The 13,688-nt window shown below is 47.6% G+C and overlaps 2 protein-coding genes across 4 annotated transcripts; both read left to right on the top strand.

The window, feature by feature from the left end:
* Window positions 1-680: 680 nt before the first annotated feature.
* LOC137593719 (acyl-coenzyme A thioesterase 5-like) lies at window positions 681-5,809 on the top strand. Its single transcript, XM_068312657.1, has 10 exons — window positions 681-695; window positions 1,242-1,410; window positions 1,546-1,645; window positions 1,734-1,924; window positions 2,052-2,221; window positions 2,918-3,037; window positions 3,193-3,275; window positions 3,349-3,442; window positions 3,647-3,727; window positions 3,902-5,809. Exons 1-10 carry the CDS (start codon window positions 681-683, stop codon window positions 3,998-4,000), a joined length of 1,122 nt encoding a protein of 373 aa, XP_068168758.1. The 3' UTR covers window positions 4,001-5,809.
* Window positions 5,810-6,785: 976 nt separating this feature from the next.
* On the top strand, window positions 6,786-13,059 carry LOC137593614 (peroxisomal succinyl-coenzyme A thioesterase-like). Of its 3 annotated transcripts, none has more exons than XM_068312493.1 (12): window positions 6,786-6,900; window positions 7,559-7,845; window positions 9,335-9,530; window positions 9,668-9,767; window positions 9,856-10,046; window positions 10,174-10,343; window positions 11,040-11,159; window positions 11,328-11,410; window positions 11,484-11,577; window positions 11,723-11,803; window positions 12,444-12,585; window positions 12,689-13,059. In XM_068312493.1, exons 1-12 carry the CDS (start codon window positions 6,786-6,788, stop codon window positions 12,805-12,807), a joined length of 1,698 nt encoding a protein of 565 aa, XP_068168594.1. In that variant the 3' UTR covers window positions 12,808-13,059. The 3 variants fall into 3 exon arrangements, with proteins under 3 accessions (XP_068168594.1, XP_068168597.1, XP_068168596.1); XM_068312496.1 differs by having other exon boundaries at window positions 6,794-6,900; window positions 9,330-9,530; XM_068312495.1 differs by lacking the exon at window positions 6,786-6,900 and having other exon boundaries at window positions 7,567-7,845.
* Window positions 13,060-13,688: the final 629 nt, after the last annotated feature.

The following is a 13,688-nucleotide window of genomic DNA, read 5'->3' as shown; positions in this document are numbered from 1 at the left end:
CAGCCGGTCCCGGCCAAATCACGTAAGACTTGCATATGCTGTGCGCTGATCAGAAGGGAGTGTGGAGCCAGTGCGCAAAGTGTCACGCACATGCATGCAAGAGGCACTACAGGATTATCTGTAAATCGTGTTTCAAGTGCCAGTAAACATTCATTCTCACACACGCACGCAGGCACACACACACACACACACACACACACACACACACACACACACACACACACACACACACACACACACACACACAACAACAAAACATACCATACCACGGCATACACTGCACAAATATTGTTCTTATGTTTGCAATTTAATGAATGTTGAAATGTTTATATGTATAATAAAATATATAGTTGTACAAAGGTCTCATTTTAGTTTGTCATGCACCGGACACGTTGCCATGGCGAGGCGCATACAATTTCATGACATGATCCGTTTTGGACCATTAGCCAATGTGTTCATTAACTTTAAAATTCTCTTTGTACCAAAAACTAATTATGCATTAATGATCCCAAACTGGTAAATTCACAGTGGCGTGGAGGGCGTACCCAACCACTATACTCGCACCAGTTAACCATCAGAACATACAGCTCACCCAAAAACTACAATGTTAACACCTTTGAATGATTTTCTTTGAACATATTATGGGGTGGCAGTGGCTCAGCGTTAGAGCTGGTCATCTAATGTTCCAGTGGAAGGTGTGAGCTACCCTCCGGAGCACTGTCGAGGAACCCTTGAGCAAGGCGCTGCCCCCCTTCACAAAGTTTCTCATTTGGGGCGCACCATGTAGGAGCTGCCCGCCACGCTACCTCCCCCTGCATGCCTACGGGGCCCCCTGTGTGTGTCTCTGTGCGTTACAGGGGCCTGTACATACATATATACAGTATATACATGTGTTTGTTCAAACTAGAGTGTGCTCCTAATTTCTCTTCGGGGATTACTTTAGTACTGTGTATCGAATTAAAATATATATATATATATATGGAGAATATATAGCGTTTTGGAGCTGATTCCAAAAGGCTTTTTGCTTTCTGATGCTTCATATTCGATCTTTATGACTGTCTGTTCCAGACAGGAAGCAGGAAGCACAAATGGCCTAAAACACAATGAGGGTGTAGTCACTTTTATTTTCAGTCTTATCGTGGTGACTCTGTATTCCTGTCACATTTCCTGCTGTGGTCCTACCTGTTAGTGGCGTGATCTTCTGCTCAGGTCAGTTGGACGTGAACCCGTCTTGTGTGCAGCTGTCGGTCCTCCCGTCCAGAGGACTCGTGGACGAGAAGTTCACTGTGTTGGTTCAGAAAGCCCCCCCTGGTCTCCAGCTGACCCTCCACGCTCTCCACAAGTGTGATGATGGACACAGCTGGGAGGCGTTTGCTCACTACTGCACCAGCGCTGCTGGGACCATCAATGGTAATGGGTTCAAAGCCCAGACCCATGAAACTCAGGACAGTTCATCTAGAACGCTTCAAAGATAAAGAGGAACATTCTGGTGTTGTAATGAAAGGACAAACATGAACATCAGCTTCACTCATTTATGTTTGACAGTCTCAGAGGATCCCAGTCTGGGGGGGACGTATTCTGGGGTGGAACAGATGGGTCTGCTCTGGAGCCTCAGACCCGTTCCAGGCAGCCGTCCATGGATTGGGTCAGCAAGAAGGATCATTGCAGACTAAACTAATCAATACCAAATCAATGATCGGTATCAGTGGGTAAGTCTTCCCATAATCCCCCAGGTTGAGGAAGGTGAACGCCCAGAGTCCGATGGTCTTCACCATCTCAGTGTACACGGGACACCAGACGGAGGGGTTTGTGGGTCTGGTGCCGCTGGCTGGTGTGGAGGTGGAACGTTGGTACGTGGCCCCGGGAGTCCAAAGGATCCCAGTCACAGAAGACAGACTCTCTGCGGTCCTTTACCTGCCCCCAGGTAGGTCAGGAGGAGAACCTGGGGTAAGGTTCCTGTGGGTGGACCTCACCTGTAACATTCTGAGCAACAATGACCATAAAACCCCAGATGTACTGGCAGAAACCAAACCGTGTTGACTTGTCTGAAGGACCCGGACCATTCCCCGGGGTCTTGGACCTGTGGGGGGGTGGAGGGAAGTTGGTGGAGTATCGGGCAGCGCTGTTGGCCTCACACGGCTTCGCCTCCCTCGCCCTCGACTATCTGACGCCTAAAGTCACCCTGGAAACTGGGAAGTTGGTGGGAAACGACTACTTTGAGGTAAACCCCGAGTGAGAACTTGTGATTCTGTGGAAGTCTTGATGCTACGACCCAACACGAGTCTTACAACTCAGAACTATTCATTTTATTGTGTAATGTTTAATCTTAATGGTGTCTTATCATTAGAACTGTAAAGTAGTTTAACAACAACAGTTCTGTTTGACCGAGGGTTCACCACAGGCAGCACCAAACACTGGATCAGAGTCAAACATTAAAATTTAACAAGAAAGTTAGGCAAGGGTCAAATCCAGGTCAGGTACAGACGAACGTAGATATGTACAGAAATTATATATAAAGAAATGATGACCATTTCTATATAAAATTGAACAAGTTGATCAAATAATCATAATAATGAGAACTAGTGGGAACCCTGAGCTTGTTTTTCTGCAATGAGTTGGTCATATCTAGAGGCAGTAGAGACAATGACACCTGAAGTGTGTTCCGGACGTCCGGTCGACCGTAGTTTGGTTTTGTTTGGTCACTGCTGTAAATCCTGCTTCACAAAGACAGGAGTTTGGAAATGGAAGCAGGGTTTCACTGCATTTTGGGCAATCTCAAGATAATCTGCTGGATTTTAATCCAGAACACTGGCACAATGTTCTTGTCGCGACCGGCTGGTTGGAGACCACTGACCTAAGGTACAGCCATTGAGGTGTAGCTGTAATGCATCAGTCCTGACATGATCTGTTGCTGCAGAAGGCCTACCGGGTCCTGCAGCAACACCCTCAGGTCCTCGGCAGCAGGATGGCCATGATAGGCCTGTCCTTTGGCACCAGCATGACCCTGAAAATGGCTGCTTACTCTGAGGTCATGAAGGTGAGACAACAAACGTCCATCTTGTTGGTGTGGCTCCTCTATGAAGGTTATTGGAGGTTAACAGTGTGTGTGTGTGTGTGTGTGTGTGTGTGTGTGTGTGTGTGTGTGTGTGTGTGTGTGTGTGTGTGTGTGTGTGTGTGTGTGTGGTCTCTCAGCTCAGGTGTGCGGTGTGTATTAGTGGGAGTCACGTGCAGCCGGTTGACGGATCCATCAGCGAGATAATGAGTTTCCTCGGCGGGTAAGTTGATCTGCTACACGTCACTCCCTGATCTTCGTCACCAGTTGATGACGTTATCCTTCCGTCCAATCAGTAACATTTCGAAGATCCGCATCACCGATGACAACCAGGTAATCTGGAAAGATTTGGTGCTGCCTATTCCCACGGATCCCACACTGAAAGTAGACGTGAGTGTCTTCCCTCCGTCTTCCAGTTGTGTTTGGATGTTTTTTATGCATTATGTTCACGTCCACCTCACGCTGCTCTCACAGTGCCCATCCATGGAATTTTATGCTGACAACTCTAGAACTCTAGAAGTTTGCATGAACAAGTTTGGAATAATTTGCTTAAACAGCCCAAGCTGCAGCGATATGATGCTTCCTGTGTCTCAGATGGGACGACTGCAGTGCCCGCTGCTGCTGGTGGTCGGAGAGGATGACATGAACTGGGCCGCCTGCGAGTCTGCTGCTGATGTGAGTCACCGCCAGCGCTGCTTCCTGCTAGTGTGTGATAGCTGCTGGATGTGTATTATAACTGCTGTATGTGTGTTAGCCTAGTCTAGTCTAGTCTATCCCAAAACCCAGGAGGGTCATTGGGGCACCCAGACCATCTGTTGACCAGCTCTCTCCATCCCTCTCTTTCCTCAGCACCTCTCACTGCCTCACTCAGTGTCAAGTGACTCCATTCTCGGATGTTGTCCTCCCATCTTCTGCCAGACTTCCTCATTTGTGACCTGTTGGGTGTAGATGATACCCATAAGTCTTCTGTAGCATCTCATCTCCATGCTGTGTATTCTCTTCAAAAGCTCAACCGGCCAAGGGCCTAAGTTTCGCAAGCATGTAGAAAGACTGAGATTAACAGTGAGTGCAACAGTCTCATCTTTGATGCCAGACTGATGTTTTTGTCTTTCCATATCGGCTTGAGTTTTTCCAGAGCAGCCATTGTTTTGATCAATTCTGGCAAGAACTTGCTGTTTGGGTCCTTCATCGGACACGGTTGCTTTGAGATATTTGAAGCTGGACGCTGTGTCCTGTGCCTATGGACCTGTTGACTTTGCAGTTGCAGTTTCAACTTCTTCATGGAGGATGGGAAGCTTGTCTTCTTCCTTCACGGCTTGAGGACATGTCAGAACTGTGGGATCTCCACTTGCCGTGTGGTTGTCGAGTTCAGAGCAGCATTCTGTCCATCTGTCCAAGATTTTATGTTGTTCCACTAAACATTCACTAGTCTTACTCTGAATTGTAGAGACTCTGGTCTGTTTTTGCTGTTAACTCCCTAATGGTTTGATATCCCAACTCGGAATTGTTGGTATTCAGGCTGTTCTCGATTTCTCTGCACTTTCCCTCAATCCAAGTCTGTTTTGCTGCCCGCATGGCTTTCTTGATGCTCTTGTTGGCTTCTCTATAAGCATCAGATCCTTTATACAACTTTTCTTAAGGACTCTTGGCTTGTTGCACAAGTCCAGCAATTCATTGGTAACCCAAGTTTTTTTCTTGGGACAAGGATCTCAGTGGCTGTTTCAGGTAAGGCTTTGGTCATTGTGGTGGTTATACTGGTGACATCAATTTACTCTGTACCTAGGATGAGCAGTGGTGCAAACCTTCCTCCTATCTTTGCTTTGAAGACTTCTGCTACCTCAGGGTCTCGTAGTTTGTCCAGAGCAAACTTCATTCTATTGCACTTGGAGCTTTTGAACTTCTTTAAGCGAAGACAATAGACATCAAGACAAAGTCGTGGTCACTCCCGATGTCTGCTTTTGGAAAGCTGCTAGTCCTACAAGTGTTAATAGTTCAGTGAAAGCGTTTCTTGACCATGATTTAGTCGATCTGATTATGGTACTTTCCACCAGGACTGTGCCTGGTCCATCACCTGGTGACCTGGTGGGGGCAAAGTGTGTTTGCCAGCAGCAGGTTTTTGTACCTGGCGAACTCCAAAAGCCTAAGGCCCCTGTCGTTGGTCTCGGTTTTGCTGTATGGGCCACATGTGTCTTTCCAGTTGGTGTAGACATCCTCTCCAACCTTTGCATTCCAGTCTCCTTGTACTATCATGATGTCTTTCTCTGGAGTTTGATCTAGGAGCTTGTAGTTGGTCATAAAACTCTTCTACCTCATTGTCCTCATACGTGGATGTTTGGGCATAGGCATGGATAAGGGTGACGCTAAACAATGTTGCTCTTATATGAATGGTAGTGAGTCTACTTGGACTGGCCGGCATCCCATGACAGTGTCCTTGATGTCTTTGTGAACCAGGAAGCCAACACCCTGCTGGTATTTGCCGTCCTTGCCGCTGAAATAGAGCTTGTGGCCTACATCATTTGATGTTTTACTGAATCCTTTCTAATGAAGCTCGCTGATGCCTAACATATTCCAGCAGCATTGGTCCATTTTGTGGATTAGCTCTTCAAGTTTCCCATCAGTTGTTAGTGTTCTTACATTCCAGGTTCACACAACTAGATTATCTCTAGCACAAAACCAGCAGAGTTTCCCAGTAGTACACTTTTTTTGGTGGATGTGTGTTTTAACTGCTGAATGTGTGTTATAATTGCTGGATGTGTGTTGTAACTGCTGGTTGTGCGGTGTGTGTTCCAGATGAAGGACATGATGCAGCGGGCGGGGAACAGCCACCTGCTGACTGTCCTCCAGTACCCGAATGCCGGTCACCTGATCGAACCTCCGTACACGCCCCTCATGCGAGCCAGCTTCTACAAACCAGCTGGTGTAGATGAGAGGAGTGGGTTCATTGTAACGCTGTCAGCGGTTCTCAGAATTAAACTGACAACTTTAAGATGCTCAAATCAGAATGTCTCTCTTGAGGTTTGGTGGGTGTTTGTTTTCTCTGCAGTGATCGCCCTGTGGGGCGGAGAGACGGTGGCTCATGCTCACGCCCAGGAAGACGCCTGGAGGAAGATTCTGAGGTTTCTGAGGAAGAACCTCTATGGAATGACAGACCCAGATTATAACACCCCTGACCCCTATCCTCTGACCTCTAACCTCTGACCCCTAACGCCAACCTGAACCTTAACCCCTTAACCTCTGACCCCTAACTCTAATCCTAGCCTTAACCCTAACCCAGACCTTAACCCTTACTCCTAACCCTTAAACCTAACACCAATCCCCAAACATTAACCCCTAACACTGACACCGTTATCCCTAACAGTAACCCTAACCCCTAACCCCTAACCCTAACCCCTAACAGTGTTGTCAGCCCGACTCCTTTTATTGTCACTCACACAGAAGAACCCGTGGTGACACCTTTATAGACGTCACAGAAGAACGTCACAACAAAACCGACTGAAATGACCATCATGATGACACAACAGCTCAGAAACACACTCACACACTACTAGATGTTGCACCACGGCTATTGTGGATGAGACGACCGATTTTCCAGTAGTGACGGCGTTACAATGAAACATGTCTCTTTTACATATGAAAAATTAAAAAATAAAAGCCTTTATTCACCAAAGCAGCTGTTCAAACGGTTTATTTAAACACAAAATCCATTCTCCTTTCTTTCCTCAAGAACACTTTGATGACAGTTTATCCGTGCGTTTTAGGCAACAAATTAGCTCGTTCAGGGATCGGACGACCTCGTCTCACAAGAGGATGTCTTCAAATGTGCGTCTGCGTAGCCCCGCCTTCTCAGAGTGAGTATCCAATGACAGGACAAGAAGAAGGCCAACTTGTGATCTGATTGGCTATCTCATCTGTCTATCAATTCTTTGTAACCATTGACTCACAGGGGAGGGAGACCTGCAGTCTGGATTCTGAAGGCCCTGAGCAGATTTAATGCAACCTGGCAACACAAGCTAGCTGAATTCTGATTGGATAAAAACTCTCTAACCTAAAAATAGAACACTGACCCACTGCTGGCCTATGTCATATTATATCCTAATATATGTAAATATTTTGTGTTTATATATTTTTTGTGCATACCAATCTGATGGAGCTGCTCACCACTCTACCTCCCCCAGAATGCCTACAGCCCCCCGTGTGTGTGTGTGTGTGTGTATGTGTGTGTGTGTGTGTGTGTGTGTGTGTGTGTGTGTGTGTGTGTGTGTGTGTGTGGTAGAGGGGCCTGTACACACTAACATGTATGCATGCGTATGAAGTATTTACTAACTAGAGTGTGCTCTTAATTTCTCATCAGATATCAGATTAGTATATAAAATAAAATAGAAATTAATTTATATGACTTTGACTTCATGATGAAATTTTTATTGCATATGGAAAGAAAAGTGTAAACGACAGAATGACACATGACAGGACGCTGTCTCAGAATAAAACTGATGTAACTCATCTCAGTCCACAGACACTCCCCTGTCTTGATGTGGTCATCCTGTCTGTCACCGTGGCAACATGGAGATCAGCATTGGTCCTTGGCGTTCTCCCAGATGGCCACGCCTCAAACCCGACCTGCACGCGAGTCGACTGTCCCGTCGGGATCACGGATCCCGTCTTATCTCCTCCTGCTGGGGGAGGAGAGTGAAGCTGGACTTCAGTCCGTCTGTGTGTGTCGGGTTCCAGAGCTGCAGACCGGAGGAGCGGACCACCAGGAGACGACGGCCCGGAGGTGTGTGTCCACTCAGCAGGTGAGAAGCCACCTGGATTCTGGCTCTAAATCCTGGTGTAACACACTCCTGATCTTCTGCTCGCTAGCTGTTAGCAAACGTTTAACTGCAGAACAAATAATGTCGCAATCCAAGCGCCGCAGCAGGAAATGTCACCCGGAGCGACGTGTGTGGAAGTTCTACATGGGACTGAAAACGTGTTCTAGTCACGGATCCTGGTGCTGTTGGGTTCTGGTCAGGTTTCAGTGACCTCACTGAAGGTAACCGTTCATTTAACAGCACTGGAAGTGGATCCAGAACATGAAGGTCAAGGTGAGATGATAGAACAGTGAAGATGTGACGCCTGAGGAGGTGAAGGTGACCCGACTTGACCTGGACCAGACCGAGCCGGTTCTGGAGCTTCTGGGTGTTTTTATCCCTGGAACCAAACGCAGACGGACCAGACGTGCTAAATGTTGTTAGCCAGGGGGGAGGAGGGGCGTTAGGATGACGCAATCAAATGAGGATCTCAGCTGGGGGGGTCGCGACCTTTTCAGGCACCGACGAGCAGTGGTTCAAGAGACAAAAAACAAAAACAGGCTGACAAAACGAGTGGAGGCTGAAGGTTGGTACCACAGGTGACCAGCACCAAAAAGATCTAATATGAAGCGTCAGAAAGCTAATATATTGATGTCTAGTTTTAATTTCTTATCTCATTTTTAAAATTTCATTTCAGTTTACTTTGTCACCCTTTTTTTAAATTTTATTTCATTCATTTTTCACGTTTGCTTGTGTAGCAGGATGTATTTTTGCCACTTTTGGAAACGTCTTTGAGTGAGCTTCACACATTTAATCCTGTAGACCTTGATGAAAACACTCTGATAACTATGTGAGTCGAGTCCAGATGACGTTAGAGGATGGAGCTGTGATATAGAACCCTTACATAGAGTCCAGAGGAGAGGAACCAACTTCCAGATGGATCAACAGACCTGCTTTGTAAAGGCTTACGAAAGAGCACCATAAAGTCTAATGTTCTCTTGTTCTAGTTCCATGGATTAGTTGGTTGTCCTGACTGAGAGAAGTTTCAATGAGGAGATCCATGATCCCTTTATGATCCGGTGTAAATATTGACAGAATAAACGGCTGGAGGCCAAAACTGGATTCATCAATAAAACAAATCACAGCGCATTGATGGTTACACCTGCACCAACTAACCATCAGAACATATAGCTCATATAGATAGCTGATTTTCTTTTAACATATATTTTAGTGAATATATAGCCTTTTGGAATCGATTCCAAAACATCTGGGCTGGATGGACACGCCTATCGTACACAAATATGGACAGACAGGAAGTAGACAGGAACAGACAGGAAGTAGACAAAAACCCACGAGGGGCAGGGAAAGGCAGAACTAATGGCCCAACAGACAATGAAGGTTTAATCACTTTTATTTTGTGTCATATTTGTGTGATTTTGTGTGACAGCGTGTGGTCCTACCTGTTTATGGCGTGATCTTCTGCTCAGGTCAGATGGACGTGAACCCGTCTTGTGTGCAGCTGTCGGTCCTCCCGTCCAGAGGACTCGTGGACGAGAAGTTCACTGTGTTGGTTCAGAAAGCCCCCCCTGGTCTCCAGCTGACCCTCCACGCTCTCCACAAGTGTGATGATGGACACAGCTGGGAGGCGTTTGCTCACTACTGCACCAGCGCTGCTGGGACCATCAATGGTAATGGGTTCAAAGCCCAGACCCATGAAACTCAGGACAGTTCATCTAGAACGCTTCAAAGATAAAGAGGAACATTCTGGTGTTGTAATGAAAGGACAAACATGAACATCAGCTTCACTCATTTATCTGTTTGACAGTCTCAGAGGATCCCAGTCTGGGGGGGACGTATTCTGGGGTGGAACAGATGGGTCTGCTCTGGAGCCTCAGACCCGTTCCAGGCAGCCGTCCATGGATTGGGTCAGCAAGAAGGATCATTGCAGACTAAACTAATCAATACCAAATCAATGATCGGTATCAGTGGGTAAGTCTTCCCATAATCCCCCAGGTTGAGGAAGGTGAACGCCCAGAGTCCGATGGTCTTCACCATCTCAGTGTACACGGGACACCAGACGGAGGGGTTTGTGGGTCTGGTGCCGCTGGCTGGTGTGGAGGTGGAACGTTGGTACGTGGCCCCGGGAGTCCAAAGGATCCCAGTCACAGAAGACGGACTCTCTGCGGTCCTTTACCTGCCCCCAGGTAGGTCAGGAGGAGAACCTGGGGTAAGGTTCCTGTGGGTGGACCTCACCTGTAACATTCTGAGCAACAATGACCATAAAACCCCAAATGTACTGGCAGAAACCAAACTGTGTTGACTTGTCTGAAGGACCCGGACCATTCCCCGGGGTCTTGGACCTGTGGGGGGGTGGAGGGAAGTTGGTGGAGTATCGGGCAGCGCTGTTGGCCTCACACGGCTTCGCCTCCCTCGCCCTCGACTACCTGACGCCTAAAGTCACCCTGGAAACTGGGAAGTTGGTGGGGAACGACTACTTTGAGGTAAACCCCGTGTGAGAACTTGTGATTCTGTGGAAGTCTTGATGCTACGACCCAACACGAGTCTTACAACTCAGAACTATTCATTTTATTGTGTAATGTTTAATCTTAATGGTGTCTTATCATTACAACTGTAAAGTAGTTTAACAACAACAGTTCTGTTTGACCGAGGGTTCACCACAGGCAGCACCAAACACTGGATCAGAGTCAAACATTAAAATTTAACAAGAAAGTTAGGCAAGGGTCAAATCCAGGTCAGGTACAGACAAACGTAGATATGTACAGAAATTATATATACAGAAATGATGACCATTTCTATATAAAACTGAACAAGTTGATCAAATAATCATAATAATGAGAACTAGTGGGAACCCTGAGCTTGTTTTTCTGCAATGAGTTGGTCATATCTAGAGGCAGTAGAGACAATGACACCTGAAGTGTGTTCCGGACGTCTGGTCGACCGTAGTTTGGTTTTGTTTGGTCACTGCTGTAAATCCTGCTTCACAAAGACAGGAGTTTGGAAATGGAAGCAGGGTTTCACTGCTTTTTGGGCAATCTCAAGATAATCTGCTGGATTTTAATCCAGAACACCGGCACAATGTTCTTGTCGCGACCGGCTGGTTGGAGACCACTGACCTAAGGTACAGCCATTGAGGTGTAGCTGTAATGCATCAGTCCTGACATGATCTGTTGCTGCAGAAGGCCTACCGGGTCCTGCAGCAACACCCTCAGGTCCTCGGCAGCAGGATCGCCATGATAGGCCTGTCCTTTGGCACCAGCATGACCCTGAAAATGGCTGCTTACTCTGAGGTCATAAAGGTGAGACAACAAACGTCCATCTTGTTGGTGTGGCTCCTCTATGAAGGTTATTGGAGGTTAACAGTGTGTGTGTGTGTGTGTGTGTGTGTGTGTGTGTGTGTGTGTGTGTGTGTGTGTGTGTGTGTGTGTGTGTGTGTGTGTGTGTGTGTGTGTGTGTGTGTGTGTCAGCTCAGGTGTGCGGTGTGTATTAGTGGGAGTCACGTGCAGCCGGTTGACGGATCCATCAGCGAGATAATGAGTTTCCTCAGCGGGTAAGTTGATCTGCTACGCGTCACTTCCTGATCTTCATCACCAGATGATGACATCACACTTCTGTCCAATCAGTAAAGCTGCAAAGACCCGCGTCACTGATGACAACCAGGTGATCTGGAGAGATTTACTGCTGCCTATTCCCACGGATCCCACTCTGAAAGTGGACGTGAGTGTCTTGGCTCTGGTCGTTGTGTTTGGAGGGTCTTTAATCCTCGCGCTGCTCTCATGTGTCCATATGTGGACTTCTGGGGTGTGAACTTGAAGTTTGCATGAACCCAAGCTGCAGCAACATGATGCTTCCTGTGTCTCAGATGGGACGACTGCGGTGCCCCCTGCTGCTGGTGGTTGGAGAGGACGACATGAACTGGCCCTCCTGTGAGTCTGCAGCTGATGTGAGTCACCGCCAGCACCGCTTCCTTCTGGTGGGGTTTGCTTTTCAGTGTTTGGAGTTAAAATAACACGTCTTCAACCACTCATCCGGGGCCGAGCCACCGGGGGCAACAGTCTCAGGAGGTACTCCCATACTTACCTCTCCACAGACACCTCTTCCAGCTCCTCCGGGGGGATCCCGGAGCCACCTCAGCTGGCTCCGCTCCAGGTTTAGAAGCTGAAAAAAACTTGTGAGATAGATTCCAAGATACTTAAACTCCTCTTCTTGGGGTACAGATCCACAAAACACACGTGGACTGTTTGGGCAAACTCCAGTGAACCCTCGAGCACTCAGAGGAGAGTTCCTCCTGAATCCGACTGTTGGATATGTGTTATAACTGCTGGATGTGTGTCGTAACTGATGGATGTGTGTTATAACTGCTGGATGTGTGTTATAACGGCTGGATGTATGTTATAACCACTGGATGTGCTATAACTGCTGGATATGTGTTATAACTGCTGGATGTGTGCTAAAACTGATGGAAGTGTGTTAGAACTACTGGTTGTGTGTTATAACTACTGGTTGTGTGTTATAACTACTGGTTGTGTGTTATAACTACTGGTTGTGTGTTATAACTGCCCTTTGTGCGGTGTGTGTTCCAGATGAAGGACATGATGCAGCGGGCGGGGAACAGCCACCTGCTGACTGTCCTCCAGTACCCGAACGCCGGTCACCTGATCGAACCTCCGTACACGCCCCTCACGCGAGCCAGCTACTTCAAGTCAGCCACATCAGATAAAAAGGGTGGGTTCACTGGAACGCTGTGAACGCTGTCAGCGGTTATAGGAATCACACCGACAACTTGAAGGAGCTTAAATCTTGGGGTTTTTGGGTGTTTGTTTTTCAGCGATCGCCCTGTGGGGCGGACAGACGGTGGCTCATGCTCACGCCCAGGAAGACGCCTGGAGGAAGATTCTGGTGTTTCTGAGAGAGAACCTCTATGGAGCGACAGACCCTACATTATAACAACCCTGACCCTTAACCTCTGACCAATGATCCCTAACCCGAACCCCTGATCACATCACATCATCATCACATCAGAGGAACAATCAAAGATTGATCATTCACAAACAAACACACGTTAGATCAATGCTGATTAATTTATATGACTTTGGTTTCATGGTGAAAGTTTTGTTGCAAGTGGAAATAAAAGTGGAAACGACAAAATGACATAAATGACGTAAATGACATAAATGACAAGATGTTGCTTCAAAATAAACTGATGTGAATCTAAATGTCTAAAAGTGTTTGGATGACGAATGAGGGGTGTGAAGTAGTGAAGGAGAAGCACTGGGGTGTTCAGACCGGGGGGTGGGGGGTTGGTTGGGGGTACATTAATGTCACAGGTACCAGATGATGTGTTTCTGATTGGCTGGCTGGGCAGCAGTTCTGTGTTCCCCCACCAAGCAGCAACACAGGAAGTGACATCAGTGTTAAAACAGGATGCAGTTTAAATAAAATGCTTCCTAACGGACCTCAACGACCTGTCCTGGTGCAGCCTGGGGGGGTCGGATCAGGACAGGCGTGGCCCCCCGGTGAGAACGTTAACATCGAGCAGCTGAGAGCAGTTTGGACACGTTAACAGTTTATTTTTGTTGTTGTGTTACCATGGTGATTTCTTCGTGGGGGGGGGGTCTCCTCATTAATAACCTGAGTACCTGAACCCGGGTCTCGATCCAGGACCAGAGCCCGAGGCCCCAGACTGAGGTCTGAGGCCCCTGCTGCTGTTTCCATGTAGTTCCGCTGTGTGTCCGCCCGGGGGCGCCCTGCCCCCGCCTCTGACGGGCTGAGCGATGCTCCCGGTAACGGACCGGGCCGGTGCTGCTCACACCTGTGCCCGGTTCTGG

Source organism: Antennarius striatus, chromosome 4 (assembly GCF_040054535.1).
Source record: "Antennarius striatus isolate MH-2024 chromosome 4, ASM4005453v1, whole genome shotgun sequence".
NCBI lineage: Eukaryota > Metazoa > Chordata > Actinopteri > Lophiiformes > Antennariidae > Antennarius > Antennarius striatus.
Note: the sequence above shows the minus strand (reverse complement) of the source record. Positions and strands in the feature narration are given on the sequence as shown.